This window comes from Cygnus olor, chromosome 3 (genome assembly GCF_009769625.2).
Source record: "Cygnus olor isolate bCygOlo1 chromosome 3, bCygOlo1.pri.v2, whole genome shotgun sequence".
Classification (NCBI taxonomy): Eukaryota; Metazoa; Chordata; class Aves; order Anseriformes; family Anatidae; genus Cygnus; species Cygnus olor.
Genome location: NC_049171.1, coordinates 91,998,105 through 92,017,374, shown reverse-complemented (window position 1 = coordinate 92,017,374; position 19,270 = coordinate 91,998,105). Strand labels below are relative to the sequence as shown.

Here is a 19,270-nt window from a genome sequence, read left to right as displayed (position 1 = left end):
TTCCTTCCTGAACCCTACTCCTATGCCTGCCATCTAGAATAATGTTAATCATCATTTGTGAAATACTTGTGACCATGACTTCTTGACTGAGACACAAAAATTAATTTTACATAAACTACATGGCCACCAGCCAACTAAATTGAACTCAGATAAGCTAGGAAATATCATTCTTGTGGCAATGTACCAATGTAAAGCCTGGGTATAAAACATTCTGTGTAATAGCACAAGCACTCGTGCATCCTGTCTCACCTCTCCCCCTAGGAGAAAGCAGCTGTCCATTTACATAATGATATTTCACTTTCACAAGTGCACATATACAGATTCTGGAAATAATATGGGAGGGAATCTGAAGCAAATGCATGGGTGAAACTCCACCCATACGTACTATTTGTCGGAGTCAGCCTGAGAGGAATGAGTGGTTGTGGCCTAATGCAATGAAACTGGAGCAGGTTTAGAAGATCCTTCAGGCCTTCAATATGGCAACACAAAATTCTTGGAAGATGCTGTCGAACTATTTCAGATAAACAGTTGATATTCTGCTTTAGTAGTGAAACATCCTCATCTAGCTCATTAGTAGACTAAGACTCAGTGCAGAGCATTTCTCAGAAACCTTCCTAAAGAAGTAGATACATCCCAGCTCAGTCAGCTAGAAAACCTTTAGAAACACTGAGGTCTTAAAATTGATGAATAATGAGAGAAAAAATACATTATATATATATATATATATTTTTTTTTTTTTTTACATTTGTGTTTTCCCATTTCACACAAGTCACCACCATCTATTTAGCAGCCTGTACACTGCCTAGGTAGCTCCATGCATCCAGCAATTAGATGTATTTTCATAAATACCACTGTTGAAAAAGGAACAACTTTCAGACCTAGACTGACGTCCTCTGTTATTAATGCAAATAACTTAAAAACAGACTGAGTAGTACATCAGCTTGTGTAACAAAGGATGGACAGGTAACTGCTTAGCTTTCTGCTTGTATGCATCAGATTTTTAAAGCATAAATTTTATGCTATATTTTATAAATATATAAAAATATACTTTAAGTGCTTATTGCCAATAAATACAACCAGAAGACTGAAGCTGATGAGATGCGTGTTCTAAGTCACTTGAACACTGGTACAAGCCACAGTATAGCAAGGGAGACTGGAAGAAAAAAAAAAAAATCAAAGGATTCAGATTATTAAAAATTGATGAATAAATCTTACTTCTTTATATAAGAAGTCCAAGACCTCTTGAAGTTTTTCCAGGTTTTCCAACATGCAGTACTCCTGTAAGTGAGATGAAAAACACCATCAAAACCAGTAGGAGAACTATTCTACTATGTCATCTCAGACTTGAGATTACAAATCATGTACACATTTATAAATACAAAACACATTGTGCACCAGCAGCTTACATTACTGAATAGTGAATTTCCAACCTCCTAGAACCAGCTACTGCTTTGGTTCACTATGGCAAAGGGTAGAGCTTGGAAAAGTGATTTTATCACCTGCCTTGACTGCTAAACTACCCCAAGAAAAGATTACCAGTTGTGTGAAAGCACAGGAAGAGCACGGGTTTTCAGCACTAAAGAAAACTGTGATCAATTTCCAGTCATTTTGGAAGTCCATCATCTAGGAGAAAAAATAAAATAAAATAAAAAATTGAAATGAACATGATGGTAAGAGCCCTATTTGTCATTTTCCTTTCTCATGTAAGATTTGCTGTAGCTTTAAACCAGCAAGCCCAAACAGTAGCCCACTGCCTATAACCCTGGATACTTCAATCCCTTCCATCTGACTCAACAGCTTGCCCTAGAGAAAGCCGCAAATGGATGGTTAGGAAGCAAATGCTGCCATTAAAGCTGAATGCATACCTCTAAAAATATCAGGATAAAGCCAGAAATCACTGTGGCCATTGGAGGGTTCATTGGAAATTGGCATGCACAACTCAGCACAAAGCCTGATGCTATTTCTTTCTATCACTGATGCAGCTTGATGACAGAGTTAACATTCCTTAACTGCTGAGATCGGGTCATACTAGTGGGATGTAGAGTGGAGCAAAAATCTAAGAACTACAGCCCTGTCCATCTGTGGTAAGTCCATTAGGTAACACTCTCCAGTCACAAAGGAAATTGCTTAGAAGCCTTCAGTTCCACAAAAAACTTATGCTAAATCCATTCACGTACAGTCTGGTGTGCTGCCTTTACAGGGAACAGGCAACAGCAGAATCACTTTGGCAGTTACATTTGCCAGTTATGTCAAGGTTTTTTTTACAAAATAACGTGCCTGGGGGTTAAGAACAGAAGAAAAAACGAGTGCATCAAACTCCAGGATGGGATTTTCAAAGTACTCAACCATGAGTGATAATTCAGCTCTCACCAGCATCAACCACTGGCATCAGCCAAAGCATATCGAGAGCTTTACTGGCATTTTAAAAAATACAATCCTGAGAGGCCAGCAGGCAGTAACAAATTTCCAGAATTCTAATTGTGGGTTGGCTTCTCAGAAACACCAACGCAATTACTGAATCTAGTTAGCAGAGGTCTTTCATTCTTAACCAATGCAAAACAAAAATTCTGGCTTCCATACCAACCTCTTCAGCCACTCTGACAAACATAAACCAGGTGGGATACTTTTAGGAACAAAACTCCATACCTTAAAAGGTACAGGATTGATTCTATTTACGTCAGAGAGACCAAAGTCTATTAACCTCAAGAAACAGCATTTTCTATTTTGAAGAGACATTTAAGTGGTGTTTAAGGTATTTCATCACACTTCCCCCTTTTCCAGCTTGGATACCAAGCTCTCTGAACTGTTCTGTGCTTTAAGCAAACCTGATTCTCTTTCATGAGCTTCACTACTTCTACAGCTTGATCCAGGAGGTCTCTGAAAAACACAAAGAAAGAGAAGCTGTCAAGGCATCAGGAAGGGTAAAGCTTTAGCTGATTTTTGTCATAAAGTCAAACAACCTTTGAAACCTCAGGTTTTCATCTTTTCTCTCCTAAATATATAAAGATTAGACACTTGCCTGAGCTAGACAGAGAGCTTGGGGTGATTAGCTCATGTTCAGACATCTCACTTTCAGGTGCGCACTTAGAGAGATGAAGACAGTAAACACAGATTGGCAGGCACACTCTAATTCTATTTGAGCTCAGACATTTGTTTTGCAGCTATAAAGAAGGAGCCCTGATGTCAAGTCAAATTTTCCAGACCTGAAAGTGCATCGGGGCTTCATTCCTTCTGTTTCTGAGAGGTGACAACTGACCCTCCATGGCAGCGTCTGTCCCTGGGGAGCCTTGTGCAGCCTCAGCTGGTACTGAGCACATTCTGTGTCCCATGAGGTGCTCCATTATCAAACACATCCATCCTCCACCTTTCTAGGTATGAGTGAACTGCCCAATCAGAAACCCCTCACTCTTACCTGGCTTGACCCTCTGATGCCGGTCCCGTTGTGTCAGGCAGAAGAGACTGGTGCAGGACCGAGGGATTAAAGCTGCTAATGAGAGCTGAAGGACATGTATGGGTTAGGCTGTTTCTAGATACATAGAACTGCTACTCTGGAATTTCGCTATGAACATAGCTGAGCTAGACCAGAACATGTAAGACCTGGAGATCTCCTGGCAGGCATGAAGGACACCTGAGATGCTCTGCAGCTGTTCCCGGTGGTGGCTGCTCCTAAAAACCGGAGGTCTGATGTCTGAGTTTTCCTCCACACTCAGGTCAGAAACATCCAGCCCCCACCTCTCATGTCAGCCACAAGAAGTGTTGGCAGATTTAAATACACGTGGCTGTAGAAATGAAGCTACTGAAAAGGGCCATGCAGAGACAGCTCCTGAAGCACTAAGGAGTTGCCAGTTTTTAATCCACTTTTCCAGCTAGTAGAATGAAGACACTGGAATTAAGACACTGGAAGGTTTGGAGGGAAGACCCCAGAGCTATCCACTACTCAACTCAGCATTTCAGTGGACCTGAAGGTTTTACCTGCAACACCTGTCAAGCAAGTCAAGGCTACCTTCACAACCAGCTCATGGTTGAATACATGTATGTGGTGTATCAAGGGCAGCCCTAATGTAAATTCTGAGCATGTGGCAGCAGAAGGAGCACTGGACAGGCAAATCCACACAAGATCACACTTGGATAGCGTGGGCAGCAAGCACAGTGAAGACATGCCAGCAGGGACTGGGGCTACCCAGATGGCCTGTTCAAAGCCTGCACAGATAGCCCAGCCCGTGCTGCACTCATGCTCCCCATGTGTGCCTTCCCTCAGGCTCCCCTTACACCCTTATGGCATGCTTGTGCTGAACCCCTGCTGCAGCCTAACAAAGCCCTTGACCTGAAGCCAGCTTGACATTTAGTTAATTTGCTTGATTTTGTGTGATAGCAAGACACACCTGCTAAAGTTTCCACGCTCACGTCAAGGAGGCTCTTTCCTGTGCTATAGAAAGGGAAGAGAAAACAGGAAGCCGTTATTCCATTTCTCAAAGAAAAGTTACATTTCAGCAGAGCCCCAATCTCTTACTACTTAAGCTACAGCTCAGATTGCATATTCACAGCAGTTGCTGAAATTAAGAATGGGGCCTTTCTCTCCCTAGAACCATCATGTCATCAGCTACTGCTGAGGAAGAACAGAGTCTTGGATCTTATTCTTTTCCCTCTCCACGCTCTGCAGGTTGCAATTTTTGTGCTTATGCATATACACAAGCAATGCTAGGACCTCTCTGTGTGCACACATAAGTGGACACACATGTTCATGCAACCATTTAAAATTATTAGTCTTTTAAAGTTTGTCTTTGCAGGGCCAAATCCTCATCTGGAATGCCTCAAAAGAGCTACACAGATTTGCATCTATGAGGTTTAACTATGTGATTCTTCCCACCGACTTAGATCTGCTAAAAGGGCAAGAAAGAAGAAAGTGATGTAGAACTTGTCCACAAACATTGGGAATCATTCAAGCAGAGGACAGGGTATTGGCACTCCTGGGTTCATTCTTTCCTTTGATAAATCTCTGCTTTCTGGTCTCTAACTAGTGAATGATATTTACTACACAGGATTAATCATGGAGTAACAAGTCTTAATCAAGGTTACTGCAACCTTAAGATAGTTGCATACCTTGGATAAAAAAAAAAAACAACATACATTCTAAGTACAAAGAATTTCTGTTAACTAAGGATGGGGAAGGATCCAGTGGCTCAAAATCTTTTATATTTAAATGGGCTTTCTCCTTTCTAGATAACAACAATAAGAATTGCTTGTACCTAATTCCCACCTTGTGATATTTTATAAACTAGGATCATGACAGAAGTCGATGCTAGCAATTCATGGTTACCTTTGGAGTAAGTCTTCATGATGAATACTGGGTCCTGGTGTCTGCAAAAAAGCAGGCAATAAGAATACCACTAAGCATAGGGTAAATTAGTTCTACACACACTGTTCCCCTACTGTACACCTCTTTTCTAAGTAGTAGTTTTCTACATATTCTTCTTCATTATGCTGCAGTTTGCAACAGATTTAAATTATTTTCCAGAGCTGTCATTTGCAGCACTTCCTTATTACAGTGTGTTCTCATAGTCTGGTAATTTTTTTCTTGGGTACTGCTTTCATTAATGAATTTATTACATATGGCTTAAAATAAAGTTTGAGTGGCTGAACTCAAATTCAGTCAAATGAAATGTTGTTCTAAACCATATTGAATTTCTCTAATCTATTTCTTTTCAACAAGGGACGTGACCTGAAGTCATTTAGATAATTTACTTGGATGGCACTCTGCCAACGTGGTGTCTGTTGGAAAAAAACAACACCTTAACAGAGGAACTCCACTAATTTCAAATAGTCTAGGAGTAGACAATGGCATATGTTTGCTCTAAGAAAGCAGATATTCATTAGAAGATCATTTATACATTTTTCTATGGCACCACCCACAGGCAATAAAGACATCAGCACAAAAAAGACCTGGCCTGAAGGACCACGCCTCCAGTCTGAGAGTGAAGCAACTTTCGATTTAAGACAAAACTTTTTCTTCCGAAGACGGAAGTACTTGCAGGGAGTACAGGAATGCTGTTTTTTTGTTTGTACGTTTGTTTTGAAAGCCCTTAAACCAAGGAAAAGTATGATATCTGAAGGAATACCATTTCAAACTTGAAGGTTGTTTTGTGACAAAGTAGAATCTCCCCTATTTCTTGGGATTTGTAGCCCCCACAATGGCTCCTAGTTTTTGCCCACTATATACATTTCTATACTTCCTCAAAGCTTGAGAACTGTGGTTAAACACTTTTAATTGGGCCTCAAATCTATTTCAGATATTTACTTCCAACTGTTAAGTAAAAATTATCCAAATCTAACTGTATCAGAACAGGTAGATCTTCACTCAGTGATTTATACATCAGAAGTATACTTTATGATTCATCTAGAGCTTCTGACAGGAATCCAGTCTCTACAGGATGGAAACACTTAAATGGGATGGAAAATCTACTACATTTGTTGATGATTTGTCCTAATGGTGATCAACAATACTGTATTTTTTTCCAGTTAGAGTTTTCCCAAATGCTTCTTCCAGTTATTCGATCTGTTCCGCTCATTGTTAGGAAAATCCAAGCATGGTAATCAAGTACCGTGGCTCTCTGCAAGAGCACTGTGATCAAATTTCCTCCTGCATGAAGTCAGATGGCTATTTTTGTACTCACAGTATACTGCAGCACTGAACAGCAGGTATTTCCAGTCGTCTTTTTTTTTTTTTTAATGACAGAAACCTTTGATGCTTGTGGAAAGTTTCATGCCCTAACTGGGACCCCAAATTACAGCATCAGCTCAATTCATCGTCACCTAATCGCAGAGTCAGAAAGGAGGAAATGGGTCACGTTCAGCACACTTAATGCATGTACTTACTCTTTGCAAATTTCCTATTGCAGTGACTGCTGTAATGTCAGCTGGCCTCAGAGCATGAACTGCAGAAAAGTCAAAGACCAGGTTAGAAAAGAACAGTAATTTTGAAAGAAAGTTACATTCATCAGCATATTAAAATATGGCAAAACTTATTAAAACGATGCTGTAAGAAGCCTATGTTAATCTTTTTGACTGGCAGTTTTAAGACAGCCAGAAAGAGAAACCTTACTCAGGTACTCAGTAAATACTTCAGATGCACTGAAATGTTCAGCCATCAAGCAAGAAGAAACCACAAAACACAGTGCTGAATGATTAAGTAATACCAGCATCCTCAATTAGCATCTGAAGAAACTTAAGTACTGTTATGAACACACACACACACAAAAAAAAAAACAAAAAAAAAAACTAAGGATTTCACACAGCTCACCACTACTTCAGTCACATCCGACACACATAAAGCCCTTCAAAACAGCTGAATTCCTTCCCCCCACAGCCACTCTAAAATAATTGGCGGGAGGGAAAGCATCTACAAGGATAATATTAGACACAAACCTGAAGATGAAGGAGTCTCAGGTGGCATCACATGCTCACATGAAAGCTGGAAGTTTCTTAGAGCCTTTGACACAAAGAAATAAAATATGGTTGATTACTTATTTCCAACAAGGAAACTGGTAAAAGGAGGGGATATAGAAGCTCCACTCTCACACAGTACCAAGCTCTTACTGATGTAACAGTGATTTAAAAGAACAGTTGCACCCCTGCTAGAAATACATGAAAATATAGACTTGGACTTTTCAAATCCACTCTTCCAAAACTCTACGCTTTTTGCTCAGCTTTCTTACCAATTCCCACATAGCAAGCAATGAAATATGCTGAACATAATCTGTTATGTTCATTGTTGTGAACCATGAGTGCTTAATCTGGAAGAGATCACAAAAACAGCTTGCATGCATCTCCACACACCACAAGGTACACAACGTACACAACAAAAAGCCACAGCTCTGGTATGCAACAGGAAAGGTAAAATGAACCAAGAGCATCGCCCATATTCTGGGTCTCTGGCAACTGGCACAATTCCCATGTGATCACAGAAAGTACTAAAGAGGGAAATAATGAAATAAAAAAAGACTTGTATTTAGGGCAAGGATGTGAGTGACGTGAATAAACTCAGCATGAGAGAGAGCTGACTATCACTAGGAACAATAATTTAACGCCCTCCTGCATCCTGACAGTAGTTATGATCCACCTCTAGTACCTCAAAAAAAGATGAAAGACAACGATCTTCCGTTTCTAAAAGAGCAACAGAGCATCTAGGAACAAGCACTAACCACAGCCAACCTACGTACAGGATGTGCAACCTAATAACAAACGTTGCTCGGAGAAACTTTTATTTCCTGATTAGGTACTGTAGTCTTGAAAGTGCAGTACCACATTGCTGAGTCATTTGCTATGCACTTATTCTTTACAAAATTAAACAGTTTAGTGCACTGAGCTCTTCTCCTGACGGCCTCAGAGGCAGCATCAGCCAGAGAGGTGACAGATACTGAAAAAAGGGAAGAAAAAAAAAAAATAAAGCTGTTCTCATACTTTACCTTTAGTTTCCCTTGTTCTTCCAGGAGATGAGCTGTCTGTCCTTTAAAAAGGTAAAAATTAAAAATTAAAAGAATAATGAATTGCACAAATTTTTAATCTTAGAAAAAGCCTTCAGAAAACATAATAAACCTAAAAACACACAATCCTGAGAGCTGTAACCTTTCTCCTCTGCCCTACTTTCCAAAGGTGAGGCGCACCCCAACAACCCAGTATATTTTCTTTTTTTGCTGCACTAGAATAAGCTTTTAGTTGTTATAATCAGATGACATTTGTTGAAATCAGTGGGAAATTAGTGATGAAATACCATGAAGTCATATACACAGTTGATGGACCTCATCCTCCAGAGGCACTAAAAACCCTTCAGCGTTCCTGTTTTCTAACCACTCTCCTCTTCAGCCCAGTTCATACGCTGCTGTTCTCCTGCATTATAATGGAACTTAATTTTGTTTCTCAAAGAAAGCAACCTATCTTCATTTTTTTTTGTAAAGTACAACATAGCTAGGATAGCTAATGAACATTTAATTCCCATCAAGAAAAAGGAGATTTTGCAAACAGCTACCAATGCACATGAGCCAACCCCCAATTTTTATGCACTGAGAGTGCAGCCTAGTCTTGCTCTGTACAAACTTAGGGTCATTTGAGCACGTGTAAGCTGAAACTCCTTTAAAAAGGAACAATTCACATTAATCAACATCTTCCACATCCAGAGAGCAACATAGCACTGTTGTGAGTTTGCCATAGTGATACAAAAACAGCGGCAATTTCTTTTCTTCCTAGAGAGTGTTGACAGATAAAATAGTCTGTGGAGCCAAAAGTCAGACCTGTAGGTATTTCAGTAAACATTATCCTCTTTTCTTTAGTATACACTTGGATTTGTATGCATAGATTTTGGTTTACCCTAAAATTCTTCACAAAGGTAGCCATGGGTCTGGATCCTCAGCTGAACTTCACAGCATGCTCACAGCTGTCCCTGCATGCCACACCAAAGCCATTGGGGTCCAGCCAAGACCTGCTGTTCCTAGAATAATTCTCCTTTAGCATTCAGAAGCCAACCTGGGAATATTTAGTCCTGCTGCATGCTTTCTTTCCACATCAAAAAGTAAATGGAGAGTCAGCTCAGGCCAGCAGGTGAAACACACCTGGGTTAGGACAGCTGGCAGCACAAGCACTGCAGGGAGGAAACGTGCCTGGCATGGGCAGGGGGCTCTGGGGTACCCTAACCCTCCCGAGATTGGTACTGGCACTCGCAATGGTCAGCAGGGTAGCAGAAAGCCACTGCTGCTCTCTATGACCGCCTCAGCCCATCCCTCGAGCCACACTGCCCATTTTCAGTAAACGTCACCAACGTCCATGCATTATTTTTCCACTTGAGTTTCAGCCATGAGCTATTCATAAACTCCGGTTGGTTTTACGGTGTTTGGTAGAAAGTTGAAACAATTGCTGCCTGACTGCTGAGTAACGTTTTATTTAAAATGTGTTTGCTTAATCCATGCTTTTAGATGACATTTTACTCAGGATGATAACCAGGACCCCAGCTCGTTTGAGATACTAGAGGCACATGCAATGAGGGGACTCATCTTCATCATGCAAACCCGTTGTAGAAATTCAGTATTCTTGAGATTTTCTAAAACAGCAATTTCAACCGTATTTGAGAACAGATCCACATGTTACATTTGGGAAGAAAGAGGGTCCAATCCCAGATTCCAGGATTATGGGGGGGGGAGGGGGGAAGTCTCAATATTTGAAAAACTTCAGAATAACCATTCTGGGATGCTGCCTCTGACAACAGCCAAACTCAGGTGCTTAGGGAAAACAGCACGGAAAAAACAGTCTGGGGTGATATACCATGGAAATATAACCACCTGTGCTTCTGGGTCTCCTTGAGCAAGCAATTACTTAATGCTGAAGAACTCCCGAGAGACCTTTCTTCCATGAATTTGCTATTTGTTTTTTGACTCATTCATACTTTTGGCTTCCCCACAAGTCCCATGGCAAAGGTGCTTCATATTTAATTATTCTGAAAAAAATATCTTCTCACTGGCTAATAATTTGATCTGGCTTCTTGATGTTGTTCTTCCCTGCTTCCACAAAATTCACCATTTTGCACATGCATGTATGTCATTATTATCATATGCCTATCCATCTTTATTCCAGGCTAAAGAGTCAGCCTTTTTATCTCCTCTCATGTGGAAGTTGTTTCATAAGTCTGAATACTCTTCACCTTTAATTCTCCTCCTATGTTTTTTCATATGATTTTTAATGTGAAAAGGCTAGACAGTCCTCACAAGGTGAGTGAACTGGACTTACACACAGCATTAGAAATGTGTTTTTTGTTCTGCTCTCTCCCTAATTCCTAAAATTGTCTCCTTAACTGTTACTAAAACTGAGTTGATGTCTTCAGACAGCTACATACTGTGAAGCAGTATCTAATTTAGAGTTCACCACTGTGCATAGCTAGAAAAAGTTCTGCCCACCATATGTATTCCCTTTAAGTTTTCAGTTTGAGCATCCTGAGCAGTTTTGCATCAGCAAGCTAACACATCTTATCTAATACCCAAATATGCTGAAAGCACGTCCCAGCACAGGTGACGCTGGGACTCTGCAGGTTGTCTCCCCCCTTTTCCCAGTTTGAAAATTCACAGTCCGATTCTTTATTCCACAGCTTTTAACAAGGGTATCCGAAGTTCTTGGTCAAAAGATTTTTGGAAATCCAACAACCCCTCAGATGAATGATCCATGGGCACATACCCATTGTCATGGACTTTCTGTACCAATTCCACAGGGAAGCTTCCCCGTTATATCACATTTATCCCGAGTTAGTTCATTCTGTTCCTCTACTCTGGTGTCACCTGTTTGCCTAGTACAGGAGCCAGCCTCACTGCTTTTGTACCACTACCACTGCAGGTTCTCAAATCCTCCTAAAACAGAGCTCATTTTAAAAGCTGGTTTCACATTTGCCATTTTCCATTCCTGACACCAATGCCAACTGAAGAATTAGTTTGCACAACAGTTAAACACATGGACACAGTTAACACATTTGTTCGGTTCACTCTCTTGGGCGAATATCATCTAATCCTGGCAGGTTTTTTGCTATTCATTATCAATTTGTTCACAGATTTGACAGTTTCCCTAGCTTATCCCCTCCACAGAAAGGTTCTTAGTGCAAGGCCTTTTTAAGCTCTTGTGTAGATGACACCAAAGGGAAAAAAAATAGCCTCTCTCTTGGGCTTCAGCTTTTATTTATTTATTTATTTTTGTATCTATCAGCACTACAGACCCCGTTTCAGATGTACTTAAAAGAAAATTTATTATTTTGTTATTGCTTTAGCAATGATTCCTCATTTTCCCATAGATTCATTTTTGGCTTGTCTGATCATATTTTAACTTACCAGAGCACACATTCTTCAGTTTTCTTTGTTTGCTTTGGATCTATGCTTTCCATAGGAATTTTTTTTTTTTTACCCCTGCTGCTTCCAATATTATAGTTACTCCCTTAGTCTACCATTTAAATTCTAGTTTGTATTTCCAATTTTCTCCATCCCTCCACTCCACCCCCCAAAAAAGTATGTTTCTGACAATTTTTCCAAAACCTGGATAAAAGTTTCATTCTTTCTTCCCTTGCTCTTATAGTTAATCTGTTTCAGATAATTATTCTTACAGGCTGCTATCAATCAACATTTTTCCTGAATTGTTTTCACAGGAAATCCAGTCTCCATGCATCTTTTTCACTAAGTTAAAAAGCCAAAGCGCGATCATTTCTTTGGTTTGTGTTAAGAACGAAAGCCTCCTAACAGTTAATTATTTATCAGAGCACCTTACAGTCCTATTCATCATTACCTTCTTACAGGCAGAGAGATGAAGCAAAGAGCTAATAAGGCCAAGACATGCACAGCATTTTTAGTCCTAGAGCACCTATAAAATTCAGTGTCTGGTACTACGTGTGGAATTCACAGACCCACTACAGAAAACAAAGCTCATCCACCCCCCAGCATCACGACCCCTCACTTTTTTTCCCCCTATATCAATTTGCTCAGACCATACGGAAAGTCTGTGGAAAAGCAGAAATCTGAATAACGATGCCAGGACATTGCCTAACCCATTCAAACAATCTTCTACCACTGAAAAGAAAATTATCATAGATATGAATTTGGAGAAAACTTTTGTCTCTTTCTTGAATTTCTGCACCATTTTGGGACAGAGCTCACCATTAACTAATTATTTGATTATGTTTTTCTCATGAGAAGACTTTAGTACCTGCCTAAGATGCAATTGTTTCCCAGAACAGTGGAAACCAAGGCATGTATCTTTATCTAAAATGATCAGACATACCACAAATTACATGCAAGATCACAGTTTTACTTTCATACTTTCTTCACCCTGATTGAAGACTTGTGCTATACACCCACCTTGCAACAACTAAAAATATAAGTTCCTAAATACCGCGTAACTAGAATTTTCAAAGAACCTTTCAATTCTTACCTTCTAAGGAAAGCAACCAAAGGAAAAACAGGCCTAACAGTAGTTTCATGATAAGTGCCTCTATGAACAGATAACTTGGAGTGCTGTTGGTTAGCGTTTACGGCTGCTAGGAAAGAAATTCCCTTCTTTTTCCTCTTTTATATTCTACCAGGTTGATAACTCAGCAGCCATAAAATTTATTAGCCTCCTTTACCTTTGGAAAGCAAAACAACGATAACATTTGCATTTCTTATTTCAAGGAGCTGTGCAACCTTAGTTTATAAATAGCCCCATCCATGGGTCAAAGGAGTAAAGTGGCACAGCTTCTCCCACTTCTCCACTAGGCACTCCAACCCAGCATTTTGCTCATCCTTTCTGTCTACGAGACATCAGCTACATGATTTATCAGAGAAGACTGCAGCTGGGAGCAGCAGTAGCTTTCAGGTTGCTGCCAGTGATAAACCACGTGACTAGCAGGTGTATTTTATTGCCAGTGCAATGAATGAGCACTTAAAGACTTGCATAGTTTGCATATAGCAGACACGTTGCCCTCATTCTACTTTAAAACACTTTAACAGCTTGTTAGTGTCACACAGTGCAAACCATGCGAACTCTCTCATGGGATATAACGAGATCTAGTGTCCTATTAAGACTTCTGCCTGTGTTCAGAGAGAACCAGTCTCTTTGCAGGGGAGCTCTCAGCAAATATCAGCACTAAGGTCACACAGGTCAACTTCCAGCAGAGTCAAGGCTCTTTCCTGCAGTGCACAACACAGTAACTTATTAGTCTGTCTCTACTGAACGTGGAAGGAGGCTCAGTTTCTTAGGCTACAGGGTAGTTGAGGCCTACATAGCAGAACACATCCACCCAAAGTTGCGTTCTTCCTCTTCTCTCCTTTTGATCTTTCCTTGCCTTCAAACAGCCTCATGCTGCGCCTCTCTTCCACTAGATCCAGAACCACCGTGTCCTTCTGAAAGCTGATTTATCTCACTGAAACTCCAAAAACCTAAGTTTGAGTCCCAGAGCAGCGTGAAGAACAGAGACGCCACAGAAGAGCATGGGATTGTCACGATCTGAGCAAGGAGAGCAAGTCCTGCAACCAGCACAGCTCTACCTTGCGCTGTGAAACCCTGCCCTGAAGTGAGATAATGTAAATATATCCCTCAAAAAGTGGCTGAGCCCAAACACTTCATCAGGGATGTATCACCTCTCCTGGCACCTGAACCCATAAAGTTCCTGATAGTGGGAGAATAAGAAGAAAGGTACGGAGGGAAGTAATGCAAAGCCAGTACGGTGCCATCAGTGCTGGCAGCAGGCATGTTAGTGAAGACTTCTGCCTATATCCCATGGGATGAAGCAGTAGTTCTCCTTCTGGCAAGTTTTCCTTCATTGTGGCATTACTCATAGGTATCTGCCAAGACAAAGCACTGGTGACAAGCAGTATAGCTCACTCTGCCCTCGTTATGTCAGAGAATGTTCAACAAACAGAATTCCACACTGAGCTGACCACAAACTAGTAAGGTCCTAAGGCCCAGGCTGATCAGACTCATACACTAGTTTTCCTGATTTGAACAAGCACCATGACCTGACAGCTAAAGTGCCAGTCCAGGGCATACCATGCCTATAGCGCACCACAGGCACTCCAGCAGTGCAGAGGAATTTTGTATATACACAAGTCAGTACCAAACAAGACAGCAGAACCACATCAATGTTTAGATTTGGGCAGTCAACCCAGGCGTCAAGTATTTGAGCATGCATGCAGTATGCCCAAGTCTGCAAAACGCTGGCTACAACACCATCACAGCAGCCTGGTCACTTCTGCAGATTCAAAGAACACGCACAAGTGACTGCTAGACTGCAACATTACACTCCCAAGCAAGACTCTGCTATTCCTTCAATTGCAGCATTCAGAGCTAACCTCTGAAGAGCAGCCTGTTGTCCTAACACAAAGCACTGGGGTATCCTCTGGTCTCTTCTGAGCTTCCTGACACCCAGCTGAACCTCCTGCAGAGATAATAGGAGAATGTTTAAGAAGGGCAACTGCTTCAGTAAACAGCTTAAAATGCTTAAACAAACCACTGACACCCCTGATATCTCAGGCAAGATAGCTCATCCTTCAAATGGCTTTTTATGGTTTTATGACTGAAATTTGATATTATTGGAGGAAATGCATTGGACATAGACCTTGCACCCACTTCACTTTGCAAAAAATGGGAAAGTAAAATTTATTTTGAACATTAACAGCTATTATGGAGAATACCATATAAGTAGGAATCTGCACAGATAGGAGAAAATTTCCTCCACCCCCCAGTCTCTAACCTCATCCCAGCACAAACATACCATAGGCTTCACCAGTACAAACAGCTGCTCACCTCCAACATAACAGCATACTCAATTCTGAGAAAGAGGAGCTTGTTCCACTTCAGGGTCTCACAACAAGAAACATAGTTTGACACCCTAGCTCCTTTGACCAAGAGTAAGGTAACGAAAAACTAGAAGCTTACACACTGTCAGAATAACACAAGGGTCAGCAGCTCCCCAAGCTAGATTGAAATGGAGCTCCTGGGGCCATTGGCAGGATTGGTGAGGCCCCAGGTGGGGCTGGTCAAGGCCATCACGGCCTGTGAGTCAGTATGGCACTGTGCAGATGGGAGTTATCTCTAGTGGTCTTTGTCATTAAGTACAAGGGTTTGTGGCTGTTTCATTCCTCAACAGAAACTTCTCATTAAGTCTGATAAACAGCCTCCTTAATGAACTGGAAGTGTTTAAAATTTTAGAGAGAAAGCCTCTTCTTCACTGTACACCAAGCAAAAGAAGGAAGGTAGCATTAATTCTTACATTTGCCATAAACCACAGCTCCAAGAGTAAGAATTAAGTCTTTAGACTCTGTGACATGCTCCAGAAGGGAAATATCACTAACCGCAAGGCTTGTAAGTCTTCTGTAAACACTTCTTCCTACCACCCAAGCATCAAAATAGCTCCTAGATTGAATAGCAAATAGCAGGTGGCAGCAAAGATCAAAGAAGCTGGGAAAAGAGAGAATTTTCTCGCAGACAGAGAAGGTGTCAGAGATGAGCTGAAGCTTCTGCATCACTGCAAGGACAAAGCTATATCTCACAGAAGGTGTGGAGAGCTGCAGGCCATGAGCCAACCCCCAGCTGACAGCATTTAGGAATACCCCAGGGAATTGCAGCCACATAGCTAATTACTTAATGGTCTACACAGAACGTCTTCTGCCTTGCCTAAAGCACCTCCTGCTGCTGCTTGGGTGGGACAGGCAGCTGGATAGACTTTGTACCTGATCTTGACTGTGTTGTGTCAGTCTTCTTGTCATCAGCCCTGGATGAGAAAGTTGATGACACAACTGCATGGAAGAGCTTTGTATGGAACACGGTAGTTAGGAGCAAATTTGTGCCTCTGTATTTTCTCCAGCAAATGTACCTGTTTCACATATCTAGGCCCAAGAGAGTATAACGCTACAAAACCAAAAGTCAGGCCACTACTACAGCTCTAAAGTGAGCAACACCCAAACGTATATTCAAATATGTGCTCTCAAACATGTTAGTCAGAATTCCTGGCCCCTTGCTATGTTTTTAGGTAGGTTATAATACCTAAGAGCTTCACCCCTCATACCTAGTATGGGAGCTATAGGTGGGAAAGTCAATGGATTTCTCTACCTTGCCTTTAAGTTTTGCTTTATCTGCTCACTCAAATGGAGCTTTCTCCTGCATTCCTTTTCCTCATGCGGAATATTGAAAACCAGAAACCTTGACAATCTATTTATGTCCTCACCTATAGGACCAGTGTTTTAAAATACAGCGTAATGAATCTGTGGCTGCACCTTTAAAGAAAAACCAACAATATAGCACTCAACCACTCATAATTAAAGCCCAAATGATTGCCATCGCACACACAACCTTTTACTGTATGTTAGGGAAATAGTCCTTAGCTGCTAATAGGCAGAGGCCATATATCAGAGGATAATGTAATCACACGCACAGAACTATGATATTACACCAGCACAGCAGAGGACCTGTTATTGCAATATACAGCAAACTGATTCTCCATTTTATTTGAAGATTCAGCCTGTCTGTGACTTGTGAATGCTTCAGCTAATCCTACTGCCTAGCCAAGGCTTTAGATCTTGAATTTTTTATTCAGGAAGCATATCCTTGCATTGTTCCATCCATCACACCCCAATCTGCAATGGGTAGACCATTAGAGCAGTGTGGAACAGCTATGAATAAATTATATACCACAGTCAGACACGTTACGTTTTCTCATGATGTGCCCTTGCCTTGTCTTGCTGCACTCCACGTTGCTGGTAAATGCAGTGCATGCCGCGGACCTAAACAGGAGATCTGCCACCACAGGAGAAGCCAGGAGTGCAGCAGAGGATCAGGGCATGAAGGGAGGCCAAGGGCAGGCAGAGACGACAGCCCCAGGGCAGGAACCCCGCAGCAGCAGGCCGGAGCGCTGCCCAGTTTAAAGGAGGCTGCTACCACCTGCTGGAGAGAGTGCAAATAGCGGAGAAGAAGAAACCAAAAGTTTATTTGGTCATTCCGGGCAGGAGCTGGAATACACCTCTCCGCATGTGGTGAGGCTACAGAAAGTGGACAAAATGCCTTCTCATATTTGGCTCTTCCCTTAAAACACAAGTTTCTGGAGCTGCTGGCAAGGAGGCTCTTAGGTGTTTCTATCATGGCTTTCAGAAAGGGTACCTGTAAAAACAAGTGCAAACACGAAGCCTCAAATACGATTCTGAATGTGAATTTGTCCAAGCTGAGCACATGACTGGAGCACTGGACTCTTCACTTGGATATTTGGGATTGGCAGAGCTGCTATAGAGACTTGAACTTTGGCAATAAATATCAGTGAGATCACTGCTGAAGTTATGTCCATGTTTTGGATAAGCTATGAAGCAGCAGCCGCCTGCAAACACCCAGCAGTAGGTCAAGGCAGCAGCATTACAATGAAACCTCAGGCCCAAAAAGTGAATGAAACTCAAAATTTAACCCTTATGCCTGCAGGGGGGCACAACCTCCAGCAGTGAGTGTGACTGGCAAGGGCGCAAGCCCTTTAGCCGCTGGCATGGAAGGAAAGCCCAAAGCACATCTCCATCAGCTGTGCCTGGCTCTGCCGTGAGGCTGGTCCCACCCCAGCCTCCCTCTGCAGATTGCAGAGCTGGCACAGGTCCCCTGTGCCCCCATCACCGGTCACAAAAAAACTGGTGTACCCTTCTGCCAAAAGCTGGAGCTGGAGCTGCTCTTCACTGCCTTTTCTAGCAGCTTCTGGGCCTTTAATTTTATTATTAAAAATTAATAATATGACTGGAAACTAAAATTCAGATCTGGGAAGAGTGACACAGCAGCCAGTTTCAGGTGTGCCTGGCACTTGAAAGAAGAACATGTATGAAGTGCTACCCTCTTCCCATCTTAGCTGTGAGTCTGCAAAGGCTGTCACAGTGTCAATGGGGAAAGAAAGGGCCAGGGGCTGCACCCATCAGGGTGAAGTGAGCTCTGCTCCCCTCTTCTGCATGGGGAGCTGCCAGTGATCCCCACCCAGCTCAGGGAGAGCTTCTGGAGCCTGTCCACACCTACACTGACACAGCAGAGCTCCCATCCTTGGACATGCACACCGTGTTGGGTCTGCTTCTTTGGCTGTGCACATAAGAATATACCCTGAGGGGGCTTTCAGGGTGAGTGGGCTGCAGATCATGCCACCGGTGAAATCCCCCCAGCTCCACAGAAGCGAGGAACCCCAGTGCTGGGTACAGGGGTGTCACTCAGCTCGTCACTGGCTTTCTGCTGGTCAGCTGAGGCCTAGCTATGGCCGAGGGTGCCAAACAGCACAACTCAAGATTTTGAGATCCTCTGCAAAAGACTCTTCGCTCACATTACTGCAGCATGAGGATTAGTTTAAGTTTCTGGGCTGCAAGAAGACCAGATACTTCCCATGGCCTCATCTTCAGCTGGCCCCTCTGTTATCAGATCAGGAGATAATGCTGGTTTCTGAAGAGCCCTGTTTACAGCCCCAGCCCCAGCCCTGGAGAGTCAGCCGGTGCTAGCACAGCCGTGAGACAGCAGCGCTGGCAGGAAGGCAGATAGCAAAGGAAGCAGTCTGTCCGCCTCCGATAGGCGCAGTGATGGCGTTTTACAGCAGGGACAAGAAAATGTAGATTCTCTTCCTGTGAGTCTTGGGGCGAGACTATTAAGTCTCAGATCCAAACCAATTCTCAAAAACTTGCATGGAAATCACACACCTAAATAAATACCTCTGTGAATTTAAGCCCAGGTCTCAAAGTGCTGTGATTCTCTTTGAAATAGAAACACCAGCGTTCCCTTTTTC

General features: G+C 42.1%; 1 protein-coding gene across 2 annotated transcripts in view; it reads right to left on the bottom strand.

Moving 5' to 3' along the window:
• PLB1 (phospholipase B1) overlaps window positions 1-16,474 on the bottom strand; it is an 88,996-nt gene extending 72,522 nt beyond the window's left edge. The window contains exons 1-11 of one of the 2 annotated variants that reach the window (XM_040550932.1): window positions 15,295-16,474; window positions 14,841-14,926; window positions 8,463-8,503; window positions 7,423-7,486; window positions 6,874-6,932; window positions 5,318-5,358; window positions 4,383-4,426; window positions 3,413-3,497; window positions 2,826-2,877; window positions 1,537-1,623; window positions 1,216-1,278 (exon numbers count right to left, since the gene is read on the bottom strand). In XM_040550932.1, coding sequence (XP_040406866.1) covers window positions 1,216-1,278; window positions 1,537-1,623; window positions 2,826-2,877; window positions 3,413-3,497; window positions 4,383-4,426; window positions 5,318-5,358; window positions 6,874-6,932; window positions 7,423-7,450 — 459 coding nt within the window. In that variant the 5' untranslated portion in view covers window positions 7,451-7,486; window positions 8,463-8,503; window positions 14,841-14,926; window positions 15,295-16,474. The remainder of the gene's footprint in view (window positions 1-1,215; window positions 1,279-1,536; window positions 1,624-2,825; window positions 2,878-3,412; window positions 3,498-4,382; window positions 4,427-5,317; window positions 5,359-6,873; window positions 6,933-7,422; window positions 7,487-8,462; window positions 8,504-14,840; window positions 14,927-15,294) is intronic. The other variant, XM_040550931.1, reaches the window with a different exon arrangement.
• Between the last annotated feature and the right edge of the window lie 2,796 nt (window positions 16,475-19,270).